This window comes from Haliotis cracherodii, unplaced genomic scaffold (genome assembly GCF_022045235.1).
Source record: "Haliotis cracherodii isolate W230 unplaced genomic scaffold, xgHalCrac1.p SCAF_10, whole genome shotgun sequence".
NCBI classification, from domain to species: Eukaryota; Metazoa; Mollusca; class Gastropoda; order Lepetellida; family Haliotidae; genus Haliotis; species Haliotis cracherodii.
Window position 1 is genome coordinate 27,551,308 of NW_027266265.1, and position 17,873 is coordinate 27,569,180.

The following is a 17,873-nucleotide window of genomic DNA, read 5'->3' on the forward strand; positions in this document are numbered from 1 at the left end:
GCTTCAACACAGTCATCACGTGATACAGGCTTCCAAACAGTCATCATGTGATACAGGCATCTACACTGCCACCGTGTGATACAGGCTTCAACGTGTGATACAGGCTTCAACACAGCAACCATGTCATATAGGCTTCAACACTGCCATCATGTGATACAGGCTTCAACATGTGATACAGACTTAAAAACAGCCATTATGTGATACAGGCTTCATAACAGCCATCATGTGATACAGGCTTCAACACTGCAATAATGTGATACAGGCTTCAACACTGCCATCATGTGATACAGGCTTCAACACTGCCATCATGTGATTAGGGCTTCAACACTGATACAGGCTTCAACACTGCCATCATGTGATACAGGCTTCAACACTGCCACCATGTGTGATACAGGTTTCAACACTGCCATCATGTGATACAAGCTTCAACACTGATACAGGCTTCAACACTGCCATCATGTGATACAGGCTTCAACACTGCCACCATGTGTGATACAGGTTTCAACACTGCCATCATGTGATACAAGCTTCAACACTGATACAGGCTTCAACACTGCCACCATGTGTGATACAAGCTTCAACACTGCCACCATGTGATACAGGCTTCAACACTGCCATGATGTGATACAGGCTTCAACACTGCTACCATGTGATACAGGCTTCAATACTGCCACTGTGTGAGACAGGCTTCAACACTGCCATCATGTGATACAGGCTTCAACACTGATACAGGCTTCAACACTGCCATCATGTGATACAGGCTTCAACACTGCCACCATGTGTGATACAGGTTTCAACACTGCCATCATGTGATACAAGCTTCAACACTGATACAGGCTTCAACACTGCCACCATGTGTGATACAAGCTTCAACACTGCCACCATGTGATACAGGCTTCAACACTGCCATGATGTGATACAGGCTTCAACACTGCTACCATGTGATACAGGCTTCAATACTGCCACTGTGTGAGACAGGCTTCAACACTGCCATCATGTGATACAGGCTTCAACACTGATACAGGCTTCAACACTGCCACCATGTGTGATACAGGCTTCAACACTGCCATCATGTGATACAACAACCTTCAACACTGCCACCGTGTGATATAGGTATCAACACTGCCATGATGTGATACAGGCTTCAACACTGCCACCGTGTGATACAGGCTTCAATACTGCCACCATGTGATACAGGCTTCAACACTGCCACCATGTGTGATACAAGCTTCAACACTGCCACCATGTGATACAGGCTTCAACACTGCCATCGTGTGATACAGGCTTCAACACTGCCATCAGCGCTACATACCTCTCTAACAGAGCTCTATAACCATCTTACAGATATATTGTGAAGAACCAGATTTCCCTCCATTGCAGAAGGTAGATCCACATCGTCACGAAAGAAGCCTGTTGCTGACCTCTCAAACAAGGTTAAGGTGACCATCAGGGCAGAAAGTACAATCTGCAGGTCTGTTTCCAATGATGTGTTCACACAAAACAAGCACAGATATACTGATCATATGTTTTTATTTGTTTGTATATTGCGAAGCAGACTACATATATCTCGTTGAAAAAAGGTCTAAAAGACTCAACAGTACCAAAAATAGGACCACCGTAGTAAAATAGTTTTCTAGGCCTAGAACAGCAAATTGCGCCATCAAAACAACTTTGAACAGGGATAGCCGATTCCAAGACAAGAACATATGAACGCGGATCCCTGAATTAAAATGTAAAATATAACCAGACTCCATACTTGCACAATTTGTACACAAAACAAATGGCATATGAGGAAGATGCACAATATCGCACGGAACTCCCCCCTTATCAGACGAGCATCCTTACACAGCCATAGTGACACATTGTTTGACAGTATTATACATGGTTACACACAATAGAAGTTGTATAGTCATGTGAAGTTGTAAATATGTATGTTACATACTGAACACTTTCCTTGTGTTGACCTGGCCTGGTAAAAGGGGAGCCATGTTGAATGATGTATACTGGGAAAGGGTCATGGCCAAGACATTGCCGCAATATTTTTGTTGTTTTTCATTTTTTACAATAAATTTGAGGATAATATGCAAATACTTTTTCTCATTTGAGAAAAGGCAGAAAAAAATATGAATACAAACAAATGCACACAGATCTACCTTAATGATAGTTTAAACAGTTAATATAAAATTTATCTATGTATTATATAAGTAACTGCAGTTTTCCTGTGTACAAGGCTCTGGGAATGAAAATATAAGCTGATTCATTTATAAGCTGAAAAGTTTGGTGTAAGATATTTAAGATATTTATCAAAATAACTTACAGTCATTGCAATGTTCATTTTGTAGTAAAAACAGGATCAAGCATAATTGATAAATCATTTTTTTTATTGAAATATAGAATCATAGTTTGTAATGTAAATTCATAAATATTTCACAGTTCTAACTTTTAAGATTACCAATGAATCAATCACTATCAGATTGGGAATCAACAGGCAGGGGCAATTCAGGGAGTCTGTAACAACCAAAACAATTTAAAGGTACAAATTATGGCAAGTTTAACAAAAACAGACATTTAAAAATTTCAAAATCCTTATGAAATAAATGCACAAATTTAAACCCCTGTGGAGAGATCTCGATTTAGTATATTCTTCCAACATATATCAACATCTCTGCAAATCTGGCCATAATATTGAACTTTAAACATTAAAGCTAGTTTGGTAAAGTGGAGAGACATGTCCGTCGCTCCATGTTGGTCCGAAGTAAACAATAACATAATATACATAACTTTAACATTTATCTATATAACAAGATTCTATCAACTCAAATCTACAAAGCACTTAATCAGTTTATCAACACAATGGCAAGGGAAGAGAATTTACATTTCCATCCAATACAAACATCGTATCTACATCATTTATCTAACTCATTCTGTAAATGTGTTCGAGTGGAAAGAAGTGAAGACTGGTCTTTGTCAACACTGAGATTTCTACCTTCTCTTCCATGAGATTTAGTCAGCCAGTACATTTCACACTCAAATATAGTGATTTTCTTGTATATTGATAGAGATATAGAAACCCCTTTCATCAAAGTCATGTAGGAACACAAGTTGAGGATTTCACTGCCTATGTCTTATCAGTCTTGAGATCTACAAAAATCACATTGTCTACTGTATATGTACAAATTATGATAAATGCCACTTTAGCATATATATGCTACAAAAAATAATATAAAATGGTGTGCTATTCTATACTCTCATACAAATATGTATATGATAATGACCAATTTACGTTGTATTTTTTCGTACATGCACCAATTTCGAAGCCCTCTTATCTGCTTCAAGCAGTAGGTTCTATCATTTTGTCTTCTTAAAACGTACAAAAATAAAGCAGCCATCAGCTGCAAGCATAGTAGGATTCATTTCTTGGCAAAACATGTCAGTTTGCAAAACAATCTTTGAAACTTAAACTGTCTAACATAATCCAAAGCAAGCTGTAACAACACTCCTAATAGGCTGAAAATAAAACTAAATATATCTATAAATGATATGGACTATTGGTATTTTTCAACTGAGCATTTCAGGGATATGTAATATATCCCTTTCAACTGGACTCTTCTAATATATGGAATAGGTAAAGAATACAAAGGTATATATGTTATGGCATGTTAGACTGGATGAAATAGCTGCATGGATGAGATGCTGAAATGCTGCAGTTTGTAGAGGGTATTACTGATCAAGCTGATTATACATTGTCAATGAGAACATAGGAACCCTGTGATACATAGATTCTACAAAAAAACGGAGAGAGAGACCCTGTTTCACTTCTAGGGGAGCACTGATTATTCCACATTTCACCACAAGGAACTATCCCTCATGTTGAACTGTTCAAGAACATGAGGAACAAAAACCATCATCACAATTGTCACAAAACAAGTAATACTATCCCCAGTGCATCGCTGCTTGGGATAACACAGACACCACCGTCAATATGGACAACTTCAACAGCATGCATACAGTGAAAAGTGTCGTAACATTGCAGTAACTCCTGCCATCTCCAGTGTTAGTCTACAGCCAATCAGAACACTTGTTTTACCTGGGGATGGAAGGAGTTAGGGGAACTCCTCACAGCACCTACACATGTTTTGTGTCCAACCATTGCCTGTGAGAAGCCCTGGATAATGAGAGGACAACATTTGAATGGATACATAGAGGACCTGATGTCATGATAATGCAGAAGAAATCATTTAACAGGACAAACAACGGCAGTTGCTGATTGACAATCAACACACACATGCTTCAATATGTAAAAATAATACATGGCAATACAAATTTACAAAGTCCATTTAAGTCCACCTTTCAAGCCCAGGCAACCTTGACCTTAACTTTGGTCAACTAGAAATCCCAAATAAGACAACCATGACCTTGACCTAAAGAAACGACCTGAATCACATTGAAGGCTACGAACACAGCTATGGTCAAACTTGTCAGTCAAGGTCACAGTTTGCCTTTCACCTCATCAAGGTCAGTACAAGACCTCGACTAAACCAATCTTTACACAGACATACCACCACCAAGTTCATGGCACCTTGGAAGAAGATTGGGTGATAGTATATCTCATTTGCTGGGCGGTTCTCCAAATTCACTAACACACAACCCATGCGGAATCAAGTATCAACAAATATACTACAATATTTCAAGTAAATCCTTTACATTTTTAATGAACTAGTTAAACTAAACTAAAATACTCCACCTCTAGGAGGTTGACTATGTCATCTCTTCACAGTAAGTTTAACTACAACAAATCATAGAACGTGGTTCATTGCCAAAACCGCATGCTGCAAGCCCATATTTAATATGGCTGGCCTATGATAGCAAGAGTAACAACAACAACAATACAAAATGGAAGAATTACATTAAGTGCTCACATGAGCAAAAAGATATGTATGAGTACAATTTCCTAAAACATGGAATAGTTGACAAAAACAGAACTGCCCACAATATCCACCCGTGGGAGGTCATCACCAGAGGCTGAGTGTTCCTTGGTCAATACTGTCTCTTCAACACAATGGCTGAACACAACTCTGCCTCTCTCACATACAAGTATGTCTATTAAGTCACATGATTTACTCTATCTTTGGTTTTTTAGGTTTGGGTTCTAAATCCTCCGAGGCACTTTCACGTCTGCTCTCGGAAGGAACAGAAACAGGTCTAGATTTGGCAGGACTGCTCCCAGCAGTGGAGGAGCTTCCTTCAGACTTCCTTTGGTATAGTTTCGTGGCCTTGACCTTATGCACCTCCATCTGAGTATGGAGCTTATATTCGTATGCAGTTGAGAACCGCTCGGTGCAGGCTCGGCATTCATATTGCTTCTGCTCTAGCTTCAACATCGGTTTCATATTTTCTGAAACCTTTGCGCCTGCGAAGCACACGGCCCTCTGGTGGGTGATGCAAGCCTCCTTAGCAGGATACACCATTTGACATTTCTTGCAGATGTAGCCCACGTCCACAGTACTCTCCTGGGCACAGGCATAGTCCACACTGCTCACCTGGTTCTTGAGGTTCGAGACAGATTTAGAATCTTGTGTGTACTGAGCTAGGTTGGACTTAGGATCGGCCAACATCTCACTCACATTCTTTATAGCATCCTGAGGAATTTGGAGAAGAGGGAGTGGAGTTCCAAAACTAAGAGGGTCATACGCCATCATGTGCTCTGCCCCTGGGTACAGAAAATATAAATCAATAAATAGAATTCTTTCCAGTTCAAACTGTATGTGAGAGCGAGCTATCCCAAAATATTTCTGTATATTTTGTATACTTTACGTTTACTACCTTTGTATAAAAAAAATTAGATGAAACCTTCACTTTCTTCAGAGCATTTTCATTGCTTTATATCATTCAAAACAGAGTTGTTTCCCTTTACTTGTAATTTCTATTTACTTTAAATCTTATTACTATATTACACAAGTCGTTAAATTTGACTTCTTTTTTTTTGTTGTTCTAAAATAGCCAGGATTTGATATGTCAAATGGACTTACAGCATAGGTCAATAGGAATCTTCATTCGATGTAAACTAAATACATAATTATTCTTTGAAAGATTTTTTAAATAAAAATAATACTTTAAAAATAGATGACAATAATTGTTTGAACAATGGATATGAGCTTAATTGCAGGACAACATACCTGGCATAAGTCCGGGTTGGAGGAGTGGCATGCCCATCCCCGGCATGTACCCAGGCAGTCCCGGGTACATGAATGGCAGGTATGAGGGGTCCATCCCAGGGATGTAGCCGCCCAGAGCTGACATCATCTGCATGTTCATTGCCATCTCCACTGAAGCTACAGAATCCTGCTGTTGTTGTTGCTGCTGCTGCTGCTGTTGTTGTTGTTGAGATTTGGATGTTGACGCAGAAGACCCTGAAGTAAGGAGGAAGAAGCAAATAAATGATGAGTGAAAAGTAAAGGGTTAAGTGAGGTTAACAGGGTATCATGCTGTGTGAAAGATCATTGCATTAATACAATGATATGCATGCATGCATCAGTGCATGTTTGTACTAGTCCAGACTAATGCCAGTTTTATAAAGTTGGCCCACTGAGATACCATTTAGAAGTTTTAACATGAATACCCCACTCAAACACAGTTTACCGACAAGTCCTTGTTTTATCCATTAAAGCCAGGGCAGGGTAACAACAAGTACCATCTTTTAATGTCTTTTGGTAAGACGCGGACAGGTAGATTTGATGAGGAACAGGAACTGACAAATACCTAGCCAAGGACTTCTTCATAATATAAAGTGCATGGGTAGTTCATGTTTTGGATGTGTGTGGGTGTTACATATTGACAAATTGCAGAAGTTGTGTAGTGACTGCTGAATCACATTCACAACCCACCCTCACTTGATGTGGATGATCTGGATTCCTTCTTCTCGGCTGTTTCTTCATGTGAGCGACTGGACTTCCTGGAACTGGAGCTACCTGGCAGGTGCCCTGTGCCCATACTCAGAGCCGAGCTATTTCCTAGGAACAACACATCACCATTACAACACAGTCTGATGCAAACATTCACAATTCAAACTACTATTTTCTTTACATAAAAACTACTTTCACTACTGACATTAAGTCTCAGCTACATATTATGATTTTTCTGAAAAAAGTTTCATGGTATAATCATTAAAACGAAGAATGGAAACTAAAATTCCAACGTCAATTCCTCATTCATGCCTTCTTCACAAAAGGAAATTCTTAATGAGAAACGTGCCACATCTTTACAAATGTTCCCTTTCCTGCTCAACATTATTGCCTAGAATGTCATCACCAAGCCCCTACACATTGTCTCTGATACAAAGTCTGGGATGCAGTGTATGTGACTACATACCTCCAGCGCTAGCCGGAAGACCAATGGCATTCATCCCCATAGCCTGTAGTTGAGCCAGATGAGGCGTCGTGGAGGAGGAGGAGGAGGAGGCATCATCCCAGGCCTTCCTGACTCGATCCATCTCCCTCTGTTGTCGCAACAGTGTTGACATTCCAGTAGGGTCAGACATCTCTCGCTCTGCATCCGACTGAGATTGGATGAAGGTTTTGACATTGTCTATATGCTTCCTGGTGAAAATGTGATCCTGAATGGTGAACTTGTGGGAATACTTAAAGCTACAGAGTGAACACTCCTCAGGAGGCTTGTTAAAATCCACATCACTTCCGAAGGTTTTGGCATAAGCAAGTTTGGACTTTTTCTCTTTGGCTCGAGCATTTTGGAACCATACCTGCACTACTCGTTTTGGAAGACCTATTTCTCGGCCCAGCAGTTCACACTCTGCCATTGTTGGTGTCTTGTAGTCTTGGAACAGGGACTTCATGACACGGACCTGCAGACTGGTCATCTGGGTCCGGTACCTCTTGTTTGGCTGGTTCATGTGGTAGCTGTTTGGAGATGGAGGACTATTCACACTTGAGTTTACATCTTCATTTGTGCTATTATCAAAGTCAGAGTAAGTTTCTGATATAGAGTCGTCCATACTGATTCTCCTATTAAAATGATGGTCATCACTTCTTTCGCTCATGTCAGTCAAAGGTCCATCAGAACATTTGTCTGTCTCTGTGTTCACCTTGATGGGTTTGCTGAGATCAAGAGGGGCATCATCTTCCATCTGTGTAGGTACACGGCTTTCAGTCTCAGATTTTCTGCTGGAGCTTGTCTCAGAGCTGTGTCTTGACTTAGTGTTCTGGCTAGGTCCACTGAGCTCATTGATGTACTTCTTTAAAGAATCCTCATAGATCTTGTTCATGGAGAGCTGAAGTGGGTCTGCTTGAGGGAAGTGCATCCCAAGGCTGGATGGAGGCATGAATGGTAGCAACTGTTGCATACCCGCTGGGGAAAGAGAGAGAAGCTTGTTGAGATCAGTGCCAGAGGGAGAGAAGCCAGATGTTGATGAAGACACTGGCTGGGGGCTGGTGGGATTGCTGTCCATGGAAGCATCAGGTATGGCATCTACATTGATTTCAACTTTTGCCATTTCTTCAGCATGTTTGGTAGCAAGGTGAGACTCTAGAGCAGATTTGGCACGGAAGAGAGCACGACAGAAGGGACAACGTTTGTGAATGAGTTGTTGATGGGCCCGATACTGACCTTTTCTTTCCCTGGCCCGAGTGTTTTGGAACCAGACTTGGACGACTCGTTTCTTCAGGCCGACCTCAGCAGCAATAGACTCCAGCTGTTTCCGGCTGGGGTTGCAGTCCAGCTGGTACTTCTGGTAGAGGTAGTCAAGCTGTTCAGGAAGGATGGTGGTCCGCAGACGTTTGTCACGAGGTTGATCATCCTTCTCTTCATCTGTGTCTTGAGCCATAAGCTTTCTCTTGGCAGCAGCCGCTGCTGCTGCTGCCTTGCTATCCTCCTGGTGAGCAAGTGTCTGCAACATCCCGAAAGCACTGCTGGAGGGGAAGTTGGAGAACAGACTTGGATTCATGTTGTGAATCTTCAAATGTTCCTGCCAGAGGTCAAGCCTGTTGAAGCTGGCATCACATTTGTCACATTTGAAGGCAGCAGTCTGTGAATTTACATCCTTCTGCTGCTGTGGTTGTTGCTGCTGTTGCTGTTGCTGTTGCTGTGGCTGTTGTTGTTGTTCCTTAGTTTCTGTAATGCTGCCTGTTTGACTGAGATCATCTTGGGACATTATTGTTGAATTGCTGTCATCATCTATATTAGAAACAGAGTTATTATTATTGTTTTCTGCAATGCATGGTCTTTTCTGATGTTTGATCAGTTCATAGTATCTTTGGAACACAGCATTACACTTCTTACATTGGTAATTAAGACCTGGGGTTCTCTGGAATGGTGTGTTACCTTCTTTGGCATCAGCTGCAGGTTGGTTCTCATAAATCTTCCTGGCTTTTTGACGGGCATTTTGGAACCAAACAACTATAACTCTAGGACTGAGGTTAAGAAGTTTGGATAAATGATCAAGTTCATCATCTTTGGGATAGGCATTCTGTTCAAAATACTCCTGCAGAAGCTTTATTTGGAAGTCTGTGAATCTGGTTCTGTTCGCTCTCTTCCCAGAGGAACCGCCATCATTTCTCATAAAGGCATGGTCTTCACTGGTGGGAGTTGTGGTAGGTGTGGGGGTGTTGGGCACTGAAGCAGTAGGTGTGGAGGGGATGGAAGACGTTGTCGAAGGAGTGGAAGCATTAGAATAGCTCTCAAACTGATTCTTGTCATCATAATGTTCAGGCTTTGGTGTCTCAAGTTTAAACAAACTTTCATATCTATCACCTTTATCAGCTTCATTATCACTTTGAGGATCATCTCGAAGATCTTCATCATCTTCATAATCATCTTTAGGCTCACTTTTAATCTCTGGTATCTTTCCAGTCTTTTCATATTCCTCAAGATCTATTGATGTCGATGGAGGATTGTTGAAATTGTAAGGAGAGTCTTTGTTCCTCTGCCTTTCTTTGAACAAAGTATTTCTGAACCAGTGTTTAATGACTTTTGGTGGCAGGCCTGACTGATCAGACATTTGCTGGATTTGCTCTTCACTTGGGGAATTGTTGATGTCAAAGTAACCACGTAAGATCTTTAACTGTTCGTCACTGATTCGTGTTCGAACTCTCTTCTGGTTCTGTGCCTGCTGCAGTTGTTGCTGGCTCATGTAATTAGGATCAACAACTTGAACTTGAGGTGAGAATCCCGGCATGTCCATACCATGCATCATCATTGGCATCAGAGGAGGATGCATACCAAGTGTCATCAAGTTCACAGGAAGTGGCATCGGCATCATTCCAAACATTGGCATCAGAGAAGCCATGTCAAACTGGCTAGCTAGTGACACTGGAGGTGGAGGTGGAGGTGGTGGTGGCATCTCCTGGCTTCCAGGTTTGTCACTGCTGGACCCGGTGCTACCAGGGGTTGAGCTGCCAGGCTGAGGTGTGGTTGGCAAAGCTTCATCTTTGGGTTGCTTCTTATCAAAGTCTGTTTTGAACTTTTCACCAAAGTTTTCAACTGCCTCAATTGGGACCATCTTTCTGTGAACTTCTTCCTGGTGGGCCTTAAGAACCCAGACACTAGAAAAGTCCTTGCCACATGCTATGCATGAACACTTGTTGATTTCTGGCAGATCTGGTTTGTTCTTTCTGCTGTCATCCTCCACTTCCGGCCCCATCACTACCTGTTCACATGCTTCTTTGTCATCAGTATTGTTGTCGTCCTTTTCTTCCTTCTCTTCAGCCTCTTTCTTTACAGACTTTCTTTGATTATATTCATTGAACTGCATCACACACTCAAACCCAATATTTTCTAGAAGGTTCTTATGGACTTGAGGTTTGAATCGTCCCATGAATCTGGATCTGTTGAAAGCCTGAGATGCCAGTGAGTTGGCCCCTGCTCCAAGGAAACAGTATATCTGTTGGTGGGTACTCAGGGCGTCTTGGCTGATGAAAGTGGAGTTGCAGCGTTGACAGCAGTATGAAGGCTGATTCTGACTGCTACTTTCAGCATGTTCTGTACCTTTGGATGGTATCTTAACAGCATTCACTATCATTTCCTTTTCTTCTAATACTTTGGAGTCCTGTTTATGGGGAAAATCTTCAGCATGTTCAGCTGGCTCTTTCTTCACTTCAACTTTAAGTTCAGACTTCTTTCCTTCTGAAGATCTGGATAACTTTTCTACAACTTTCTCTAACATTTCCCCATTGACCTTCTGTGAGGTTGATGTTTCTGAGCTAGATGTTGTAACTTGAGGTGAGGAGGTTGTGGGTGTTGTAAGCATAGAGGAAGGAATAGGCATTCCTGGTAGAACAGGCAGTTGGGAGAGTGGGTTGAGGCCAGACAAGCTGTTTGGCAGGCCTGGGAACAGCAGTGACTGCTGTTGTAGGGAGTTGGCCACCGATACCTGTGTTTGCTGTTGCTGTAGAATATCAGCAAACAGTTGAGCCTGCTGCTGTGAGGATTTTGTCAGATCTGGTTGCTCAATGAGGGGCAGGTTAATATCTATTTGTCCTGTCATGGCTAATTCATGGATTTTGGATGCTCTTGTCTGGTGAGCTACAGATCGTATATGAATGTCCAGGGTTGATCCTTGGTTGTAAGCTACTTTACATATATTGCAGCGATACGGCTTTTTCTCCGAGTCAGATGCAACAGCAGTACAAGAGGTGGTGGCTGTGCTGGTGGATGAGGTGGGTGGAGAAGCAGAGATTGAGGGAGGCAGGTTTCCCTGTTGGGCAGCTTGCTTCAGTTTGTGCAGATGAGATACTGAGTTGTAGTGTACCAACAGGATATTCTTCTGAGTAAAGGACTCCTTGCAAACATCACATTTAAAAGGTCGATTAGGATCAAGGTATCTTTCAATTGGGTAGCTCAATTTATCCCCTCGTCGGTGCTGTAGAGTCTTATTGTGAGCTGTCAAATAATTCTGTTTAGTGAAAGCCACCTTGCACCTGTGACACTTGTATTTACGACCAGGATCTTCATAGCTACCCTCAGCCATAGCCTGGCTGTTAATGAAATCCTCCATAAACTGCTGCTCTCTATAAGTACTGGAAGAATCACCCTTATCAGAGTCACATTTGTCATCTCCAAATTTAGCACTATCCTTGAACATTGCACCATTCTCTAAGTCTGTGGCCGAGTCACTGCAAGAGGTCTCCAAGTCATTATCATTATCGTCCATTATGGCATCATCTTGCATGGCTGCATCTCTGTCTTCACTGCATGGGGAGCAAGAGAGACTGGGGCTTGAGTTGGCCAGCTTGGTGGCCATGAGAGCACCGAAGGAACTGGAGGACTGCTTGAGCTTTGGTTCTAGAGCATCTGTACATTCATGCCAGGCTTTTGAGTTAGCATTAAGAGTCTCTATGTGTTTGTCCAGTTCCGCCTTCCCTATCTCTGTGTGGCCAGCTTCTAGATGTTTTCTGTGTGAGGCAATGGAATGAAAACTCTTGGAGCAGATACCACAGTTGGTAATAAACCACAAGAGATGGAACTGAGTGTGCATTTGGAGTTTGTCAGCAGATTTGAAAGCTAACGTGCACTGGGCACACTGATGGCTGTATTGGGTGAAATCGGTGCCAGCGCCTGCCACACGTTTGGCATGGATTTCCCGGAAGTGGACTTGGAGAGCTTGAGCAGTCTTGAAATACTGATTGCAACCCTTCTTCCAGCACAAGTAACCAGGACCCCGTGGCGTCTGTTTCAGCTCCAGGTGACCCAGCTCGTTCTGGTGAGCGTAGAGTTGGTCGATGATTGCAAATGTTTTTGAGCAGGTCTGACATCTATACTGATTATCTCCATCATTCTTGTCCAGCAGAGAGGAAACGTCAATGGCTGCAAAACAGAATAAAATACCATAAAACATCCATATACCAGAAATGAATTTTTTCACAAGATACTGAACTCACAGTTTTACAAATGTAGAAAGAGGTAATCACAGAAATAAGGCTCGTGACTCAAAGGAATATCAACCAAGCAGTTCCAAGACAACTTCACCATGGAAATATTTTGAAATATAACTGCAAGAAGTGTCTTACACTACATTCCCACCTGAAGGTATGCGTTAATCTTAATCATTATCAAGTAAAAGTTCCAGCCACTCCAAGCTCACCTTCAGCAATGAGCTTTGAATGCTCAATCTCCATGGCCTCAACGTTTATTTCCTTTGTCTCATCGTATTCTTGACTTGGAGACTCAAACTCTTTCTTTTCTTGACTGGCCAAAGGTGGTATCCAATCACTGGCATCCACAATGAGCAGTAAACGTTGCAGACCTTCTGCCGTCACATTATGTGACTGCATGAGATGGCGTTCCAGTTTGGCCTTGACCTTGAACGCATCCTGGCAGAGGGGGCACAGGACCTCCTGCTGCTTGTGTTGGGCCAGCACGTGAGCCTGGAGGGAGGACTCGCTCGTGCTGCTGAACGTGCAGAAGGGGCACATGTGGGAGGAGTCATTGGATTCTGCTGAAATATAGAGAGAGGACCATGACAATACACATATCATACACCTTGGACTAGCTGGGGGAAAATCTCACATGGATTAAACTGAATAATCTGCACTAATAGTCATACTGAGCAAAAGATAAGAAGGTGTGACCATGTAAGGAATCAAACATTTGTCATAAATCCTCACATTCACCTAGCTGTGAAGAAAATAATATCACTTCAAGTAGGTGTGTAGCAATACTTATCTAATGACTTACCAAATGGTGGTGTGACCAAATTAGGAAACAATCAAACATTGAAGCCATGCAGACGACCAAGGCAGTGGTCACTGCAAGATAACATGGACCAACAACTGCCTCTCAATCATTCAATGAGAAGCAACATTTTATTGATTTTAAGATTACAATGTATTGACATCATAGTTCAAAGAAGTGTTTGTATATTTGACAATTGGACAATTATACTATGATTCTCAGCATCATATTGGTGACAGTGAGTGAGTGAGTGAGTTGGGTTTAATGTCGCTTTTAACATTATTCCAGTTATATCCCGGCGTGTCAGCCCGAAGTAATGCAGGTCCCAGACGTTTACCACTTCAGTGAAACCCACGAACATAGGTATGTTGCTGACAAACCTAGAAACATAATCGGGACAAACCGGGATTCGAACCCACGATCATAGGTTTCTGGCATGTCCAAGGGACGCAACACTGCACTGCAAATCATGACGCCTTAGACGACTGTGCCACCTGTGCCCCCTATTGGTGACAGACTGATTCAATTACTATTGCTAAAGGAACTCTGATATGCCAGACCAGCAGATATCCTTAAATATACACCATTTTGAATCCGATAAGTAGCATGGTGTCCAGGTGGCATACCATTATGTTTAAATGAGTCATGCAATAACACTCCATATTGGTTTTCGTGGCATGTATGATGAAGTCTGTTTCCATATTATTCTATCATTAATTATCAGCATAAGGGCAAAATGTGATGGCTTTGTACTCCACTGACAGTGGCAACAATCATCGGTACATATATTGCTTCCAAATAATTAGCAACGTGTCCAGCAGCAAAATAGTTCTGTTCTTTTCAAGCCACAATGACTTTTCTTCCACTCATGAATCTCATCCAACAATTACATATTCATAGTTATTACTCAGCTCACACAGTCATGCAAGTAATGAACACTAAATTTCAGTATTACACTGAAAAATTAAATCTGTCAACGAGCTATATACCATTATTAATGTACAATAAGACAATTTCACGCCAAGTGCAATATAAATGTTATAAGATGGAGGACAATCACACTGTAAGCCAAGTCAGACAGAGCTCCCTGTAGATTAACATGCATTTCCAACCAATTGAACCCTGGTTTTTCAGTTTCATCCAAACATTCCACACATGAGGGAGAAGTGGAGGATTCAAAAACATTTCAGCAACTCCAGCAGGACCCCAGACTAGGAATAATTTGCTGACAGCCATAATAATTTTTGTATGAAAGTCTAAGGCAGAGGTTATCTTCGTGGGTAAATAAATCATGTTGAAGATTAGAACTTGCAAGATTAGATTAGAGCTAAAGTCCATAAAATTAAAATAACATATCAGACACACAAAAATGAATAATTGATAATAATCAATACTTGTTACATGACTCTGTAAGAAGCAGCCTGGCCTGTGGAACAAGTCAGTTAAGGTTGTTGCTTCCCATCAAGTGAATCCCCTATCTACATCCCCACTGCAGAGGTTAGTTCAAATACTGGCTTATGATAGCATTAATGTACACCAGCCAAGCAAGTATGGCACATAATTACTTTCTTTCTGATTACAAGTAATTACATTTTTTAATATGCATGAACAAGTTAAATATGATATACTTTGTTTCTTAACAAATAATGGCAGTTATAGTAACAATTTTGTTTTCTCAGACTTAACCCTTAAACATATCTGCTGACCGACTTCTCCAGATCATAATCATCTAATGTGTTTCTTTGGGTCGGCTCTTTGTTCAGTGAAGGGTGAATATGAAACCACTATGAAACCATTAAAGTTAATAAAGATTTTGAATAGGAATTGCAAAAGATTTGTCGAACCAGGTGAGCAGCCCCAAGATATTTCTACATTCAGCTTTCGCTGCCTCAAGCAGGTGATGAATAACAGAAAGAATGTACTACTCCAACCAAAATGCCACAATAGCCAAAATCTGAAATTAATTGCTATTCACCAAGTCAATCCCTGTCGTATGGTACGGGCCTCATTTCGGCAGATTATGTGAAACAAATGCGAAGTGGAGGTTGTTGTTTAAAAGCACTCAAACAACATATTTGACATGCTAGTCCCGCTTTTAACACGGCTCTGTTTGTAGAAACCACATGGGAATGGTTTCCGCGTCATCTTGATGTTATTAACGACAGAGTCATGCCATTTTGATTCACAAAAGTTCAAGTTTGATTCATTGTCGGCTGAATTTATTTTTCTAACCAGAAATTTGATGGTCTCCAATTGTTAAAGCTTGGTAATTGTACATAGCTCATATTCATTTACTCGCACCCAGGAAGTCGGCAGAACTACAAATCGCTCTTATTTTTAAAAAGGAAGTTTTTTCGTCAAACAAAAACGTGCACCAACAAAATAATAAAAACCATCAAACAAAAATATGCCATCAGCAGAAATTGGCATCAGATCCTAAAACTTTTCTTGCTTTTCACCCTCCTCGTTCCATTTAAATTCTCCTTCTAAGTGAAAGGAATTTTGGCAAGTCTTCTTATAAGTTTACAACAAGTTTGGCATCAATCCTGATTAGTTTTCAAGAAATCCATCCATGCATTCATTGGTAAATATCATTACATCTTTCAGCTAATGAGGAATGAGCACAAAACACAAAGGAAAGGATAGATTGAGTAAGAGAAACAATACTTTTGATCAATGTAGTGTCTAGCAAATTGTAAGGCGTCACTTTAAAGACTTTGGTACAAAATAGTTCACCTAATTACAGTGGGGTTCACAAAGCCAATGGTTTCAGTCTTTGGCAAATAACCAATGAACATGTTCACCCAATTTTAATAGGAGCACACTGGTACTGACCATTGACTGATGTCACTGGAGATGATGATTTTGGCGCTGTTGCAGTGACTGATGATGTGGGCACAAGTGATGTTGATGAAGATGACCCCTCTGGACGCTGCTTTTCAGAGTTCTCCGGCCCATCTTCCCCAGTTGTAGCCCTTTCAGACACATCACGGTCTCCATCTGAAAATAAGTATTTTCGAAACTCAAAAGAGGCAATAAATTCTCTGACTCGCATGTTGCTTCAAGAAACAGGAATGACAGTTCACACCACACAAGAGTACAATAGGCACATAACACTTGTGACAAGCAAGGAAAGTTCATAATTAGGTCTAATATGTATCATAGCAACCTTAGCAATTATCACAGTATTTTCCCCAAATAAGAAAAATATATGAAAAAATATGAAATGCAACACCAATTTGACAAACATCATGGACAATATCATCCATTGCTTTTTACATTAAATATCAAATATTGTTAATCACACCAAACATATTATAAATTTCAGTTTATTTACAAATCCCCCATAGGTGAAAGATCTCGAGAGTAAATAATCTATTATTCAACCATAACTGGACAAACAGTGTTTCAAGACAGCTGTATTTCAGTACCGGAGGACACGTCGCACCCACAATTTCCAAGTACACAGAAGAAACATATACATCTATTTTCTAACATCTATTTCCTTTGCCAGCCAGTCTAGCATCCCCTCTGTGTCAGGTCATCACATATTTGCTATTAATGAAATAACTGTAACCGAAAGGCTTGGGGACCTTGTTCAATGGGCAATATTCAAAATCTTTAGTGCTTTCTCGATGCTATCAGTGTACAGCTGAAGTGTGGCCTATCTGAAGATCAGGACCACAGTTGAGTGATTTTATTCATAGCAGTAATACAAAACTACATGACAGCAGCCCTACACTCGCCCTGCTTGCTTCCCCTCCATGTTGAAATTGACCTCGAGTGATAAAGCTACCTTACACGGATTTCGCCCTGTCACCATCCACCATCTTGGATTTTATGCACTGCTTTTTATCTCTTTAATATTGAGAAAGGGAGAGCTCCTCTGCCCCTCTGTATTAGATAACCATCTCTAAAGGCTAAAGAGTTCCACTGCATGGGTTTACGTCAACAAATCGATACTAAGACAAGAATATTGAAGACCTAGCCAATCAGTTGCTTTCAAATATGATTGGAATATCATATGGTGGCAAGAGGATATGGGTCAGACTGAGCATCATTATTTGGTGAATTTCTCGACCTGCTCTGTGCTGTTGGAACAGCCGTCCATTTCTGCCCTCATATTAGTTTTCTGGCCCGATGGCTTCTATCCTACAGACCCAAATTACACAACGGACAGTAACTATCTGAGC

The 17,873-nt window shown here is 41.1% G+C and overlaps 1 protein-coding gene across 15 annotated transcripts in view; it reads right to left on the reverse strand.

Moving 5' to 3' along the window:
* Window positions 1-1,521: 1,521 nt before the first annotated feature.
* The window catches only part of LOC139454230 (zinc finger homeobox protein 4-like), a 167,732-nt gene continuing 151,380 nt past the window's right edge, over window positions 1,522-17,873 (reverse strand). For 12 of the 15 annotated variants that reach the window (XM_071235818.1, XM_071235817.1, XM_071235819.1 and 9 more), the window contains 6 exons: window positions 16,516-16,680; window positions 13,091-13,444; window positions 7,369-12,813; window positions 6,885-7,010; window positions 6,177-6,410; window positions 1,522-5,710 (listed from right to left, as the gene is read on the reverse strand). In XM_071235818.1, the coding sequence (XP_071091919.1) occupies window positions 5,118-5,710; window positions 6,177-6,410; window positions 6,885-7,010; window positions 7,369-12,813; window positions 13,091-13,444; window positions 16,516-16,680 (6,917 nt within the window). In that variant the 3' untranslated portion in view covers window positions 1,522-5,117. The remainder of the gene's footprint in view (window positions 5,711-6,176; window positions 6,411-6,884; window positions 7,011-7,368; window positions 12,814-13,090; window positions 13,445-16,515; window positions 16,681-17,873) is intronic. The other 3 variants (XM_071235830.1, XM_071235831.1, XM_071235829.1) reach the window with 3 other exon arrangements.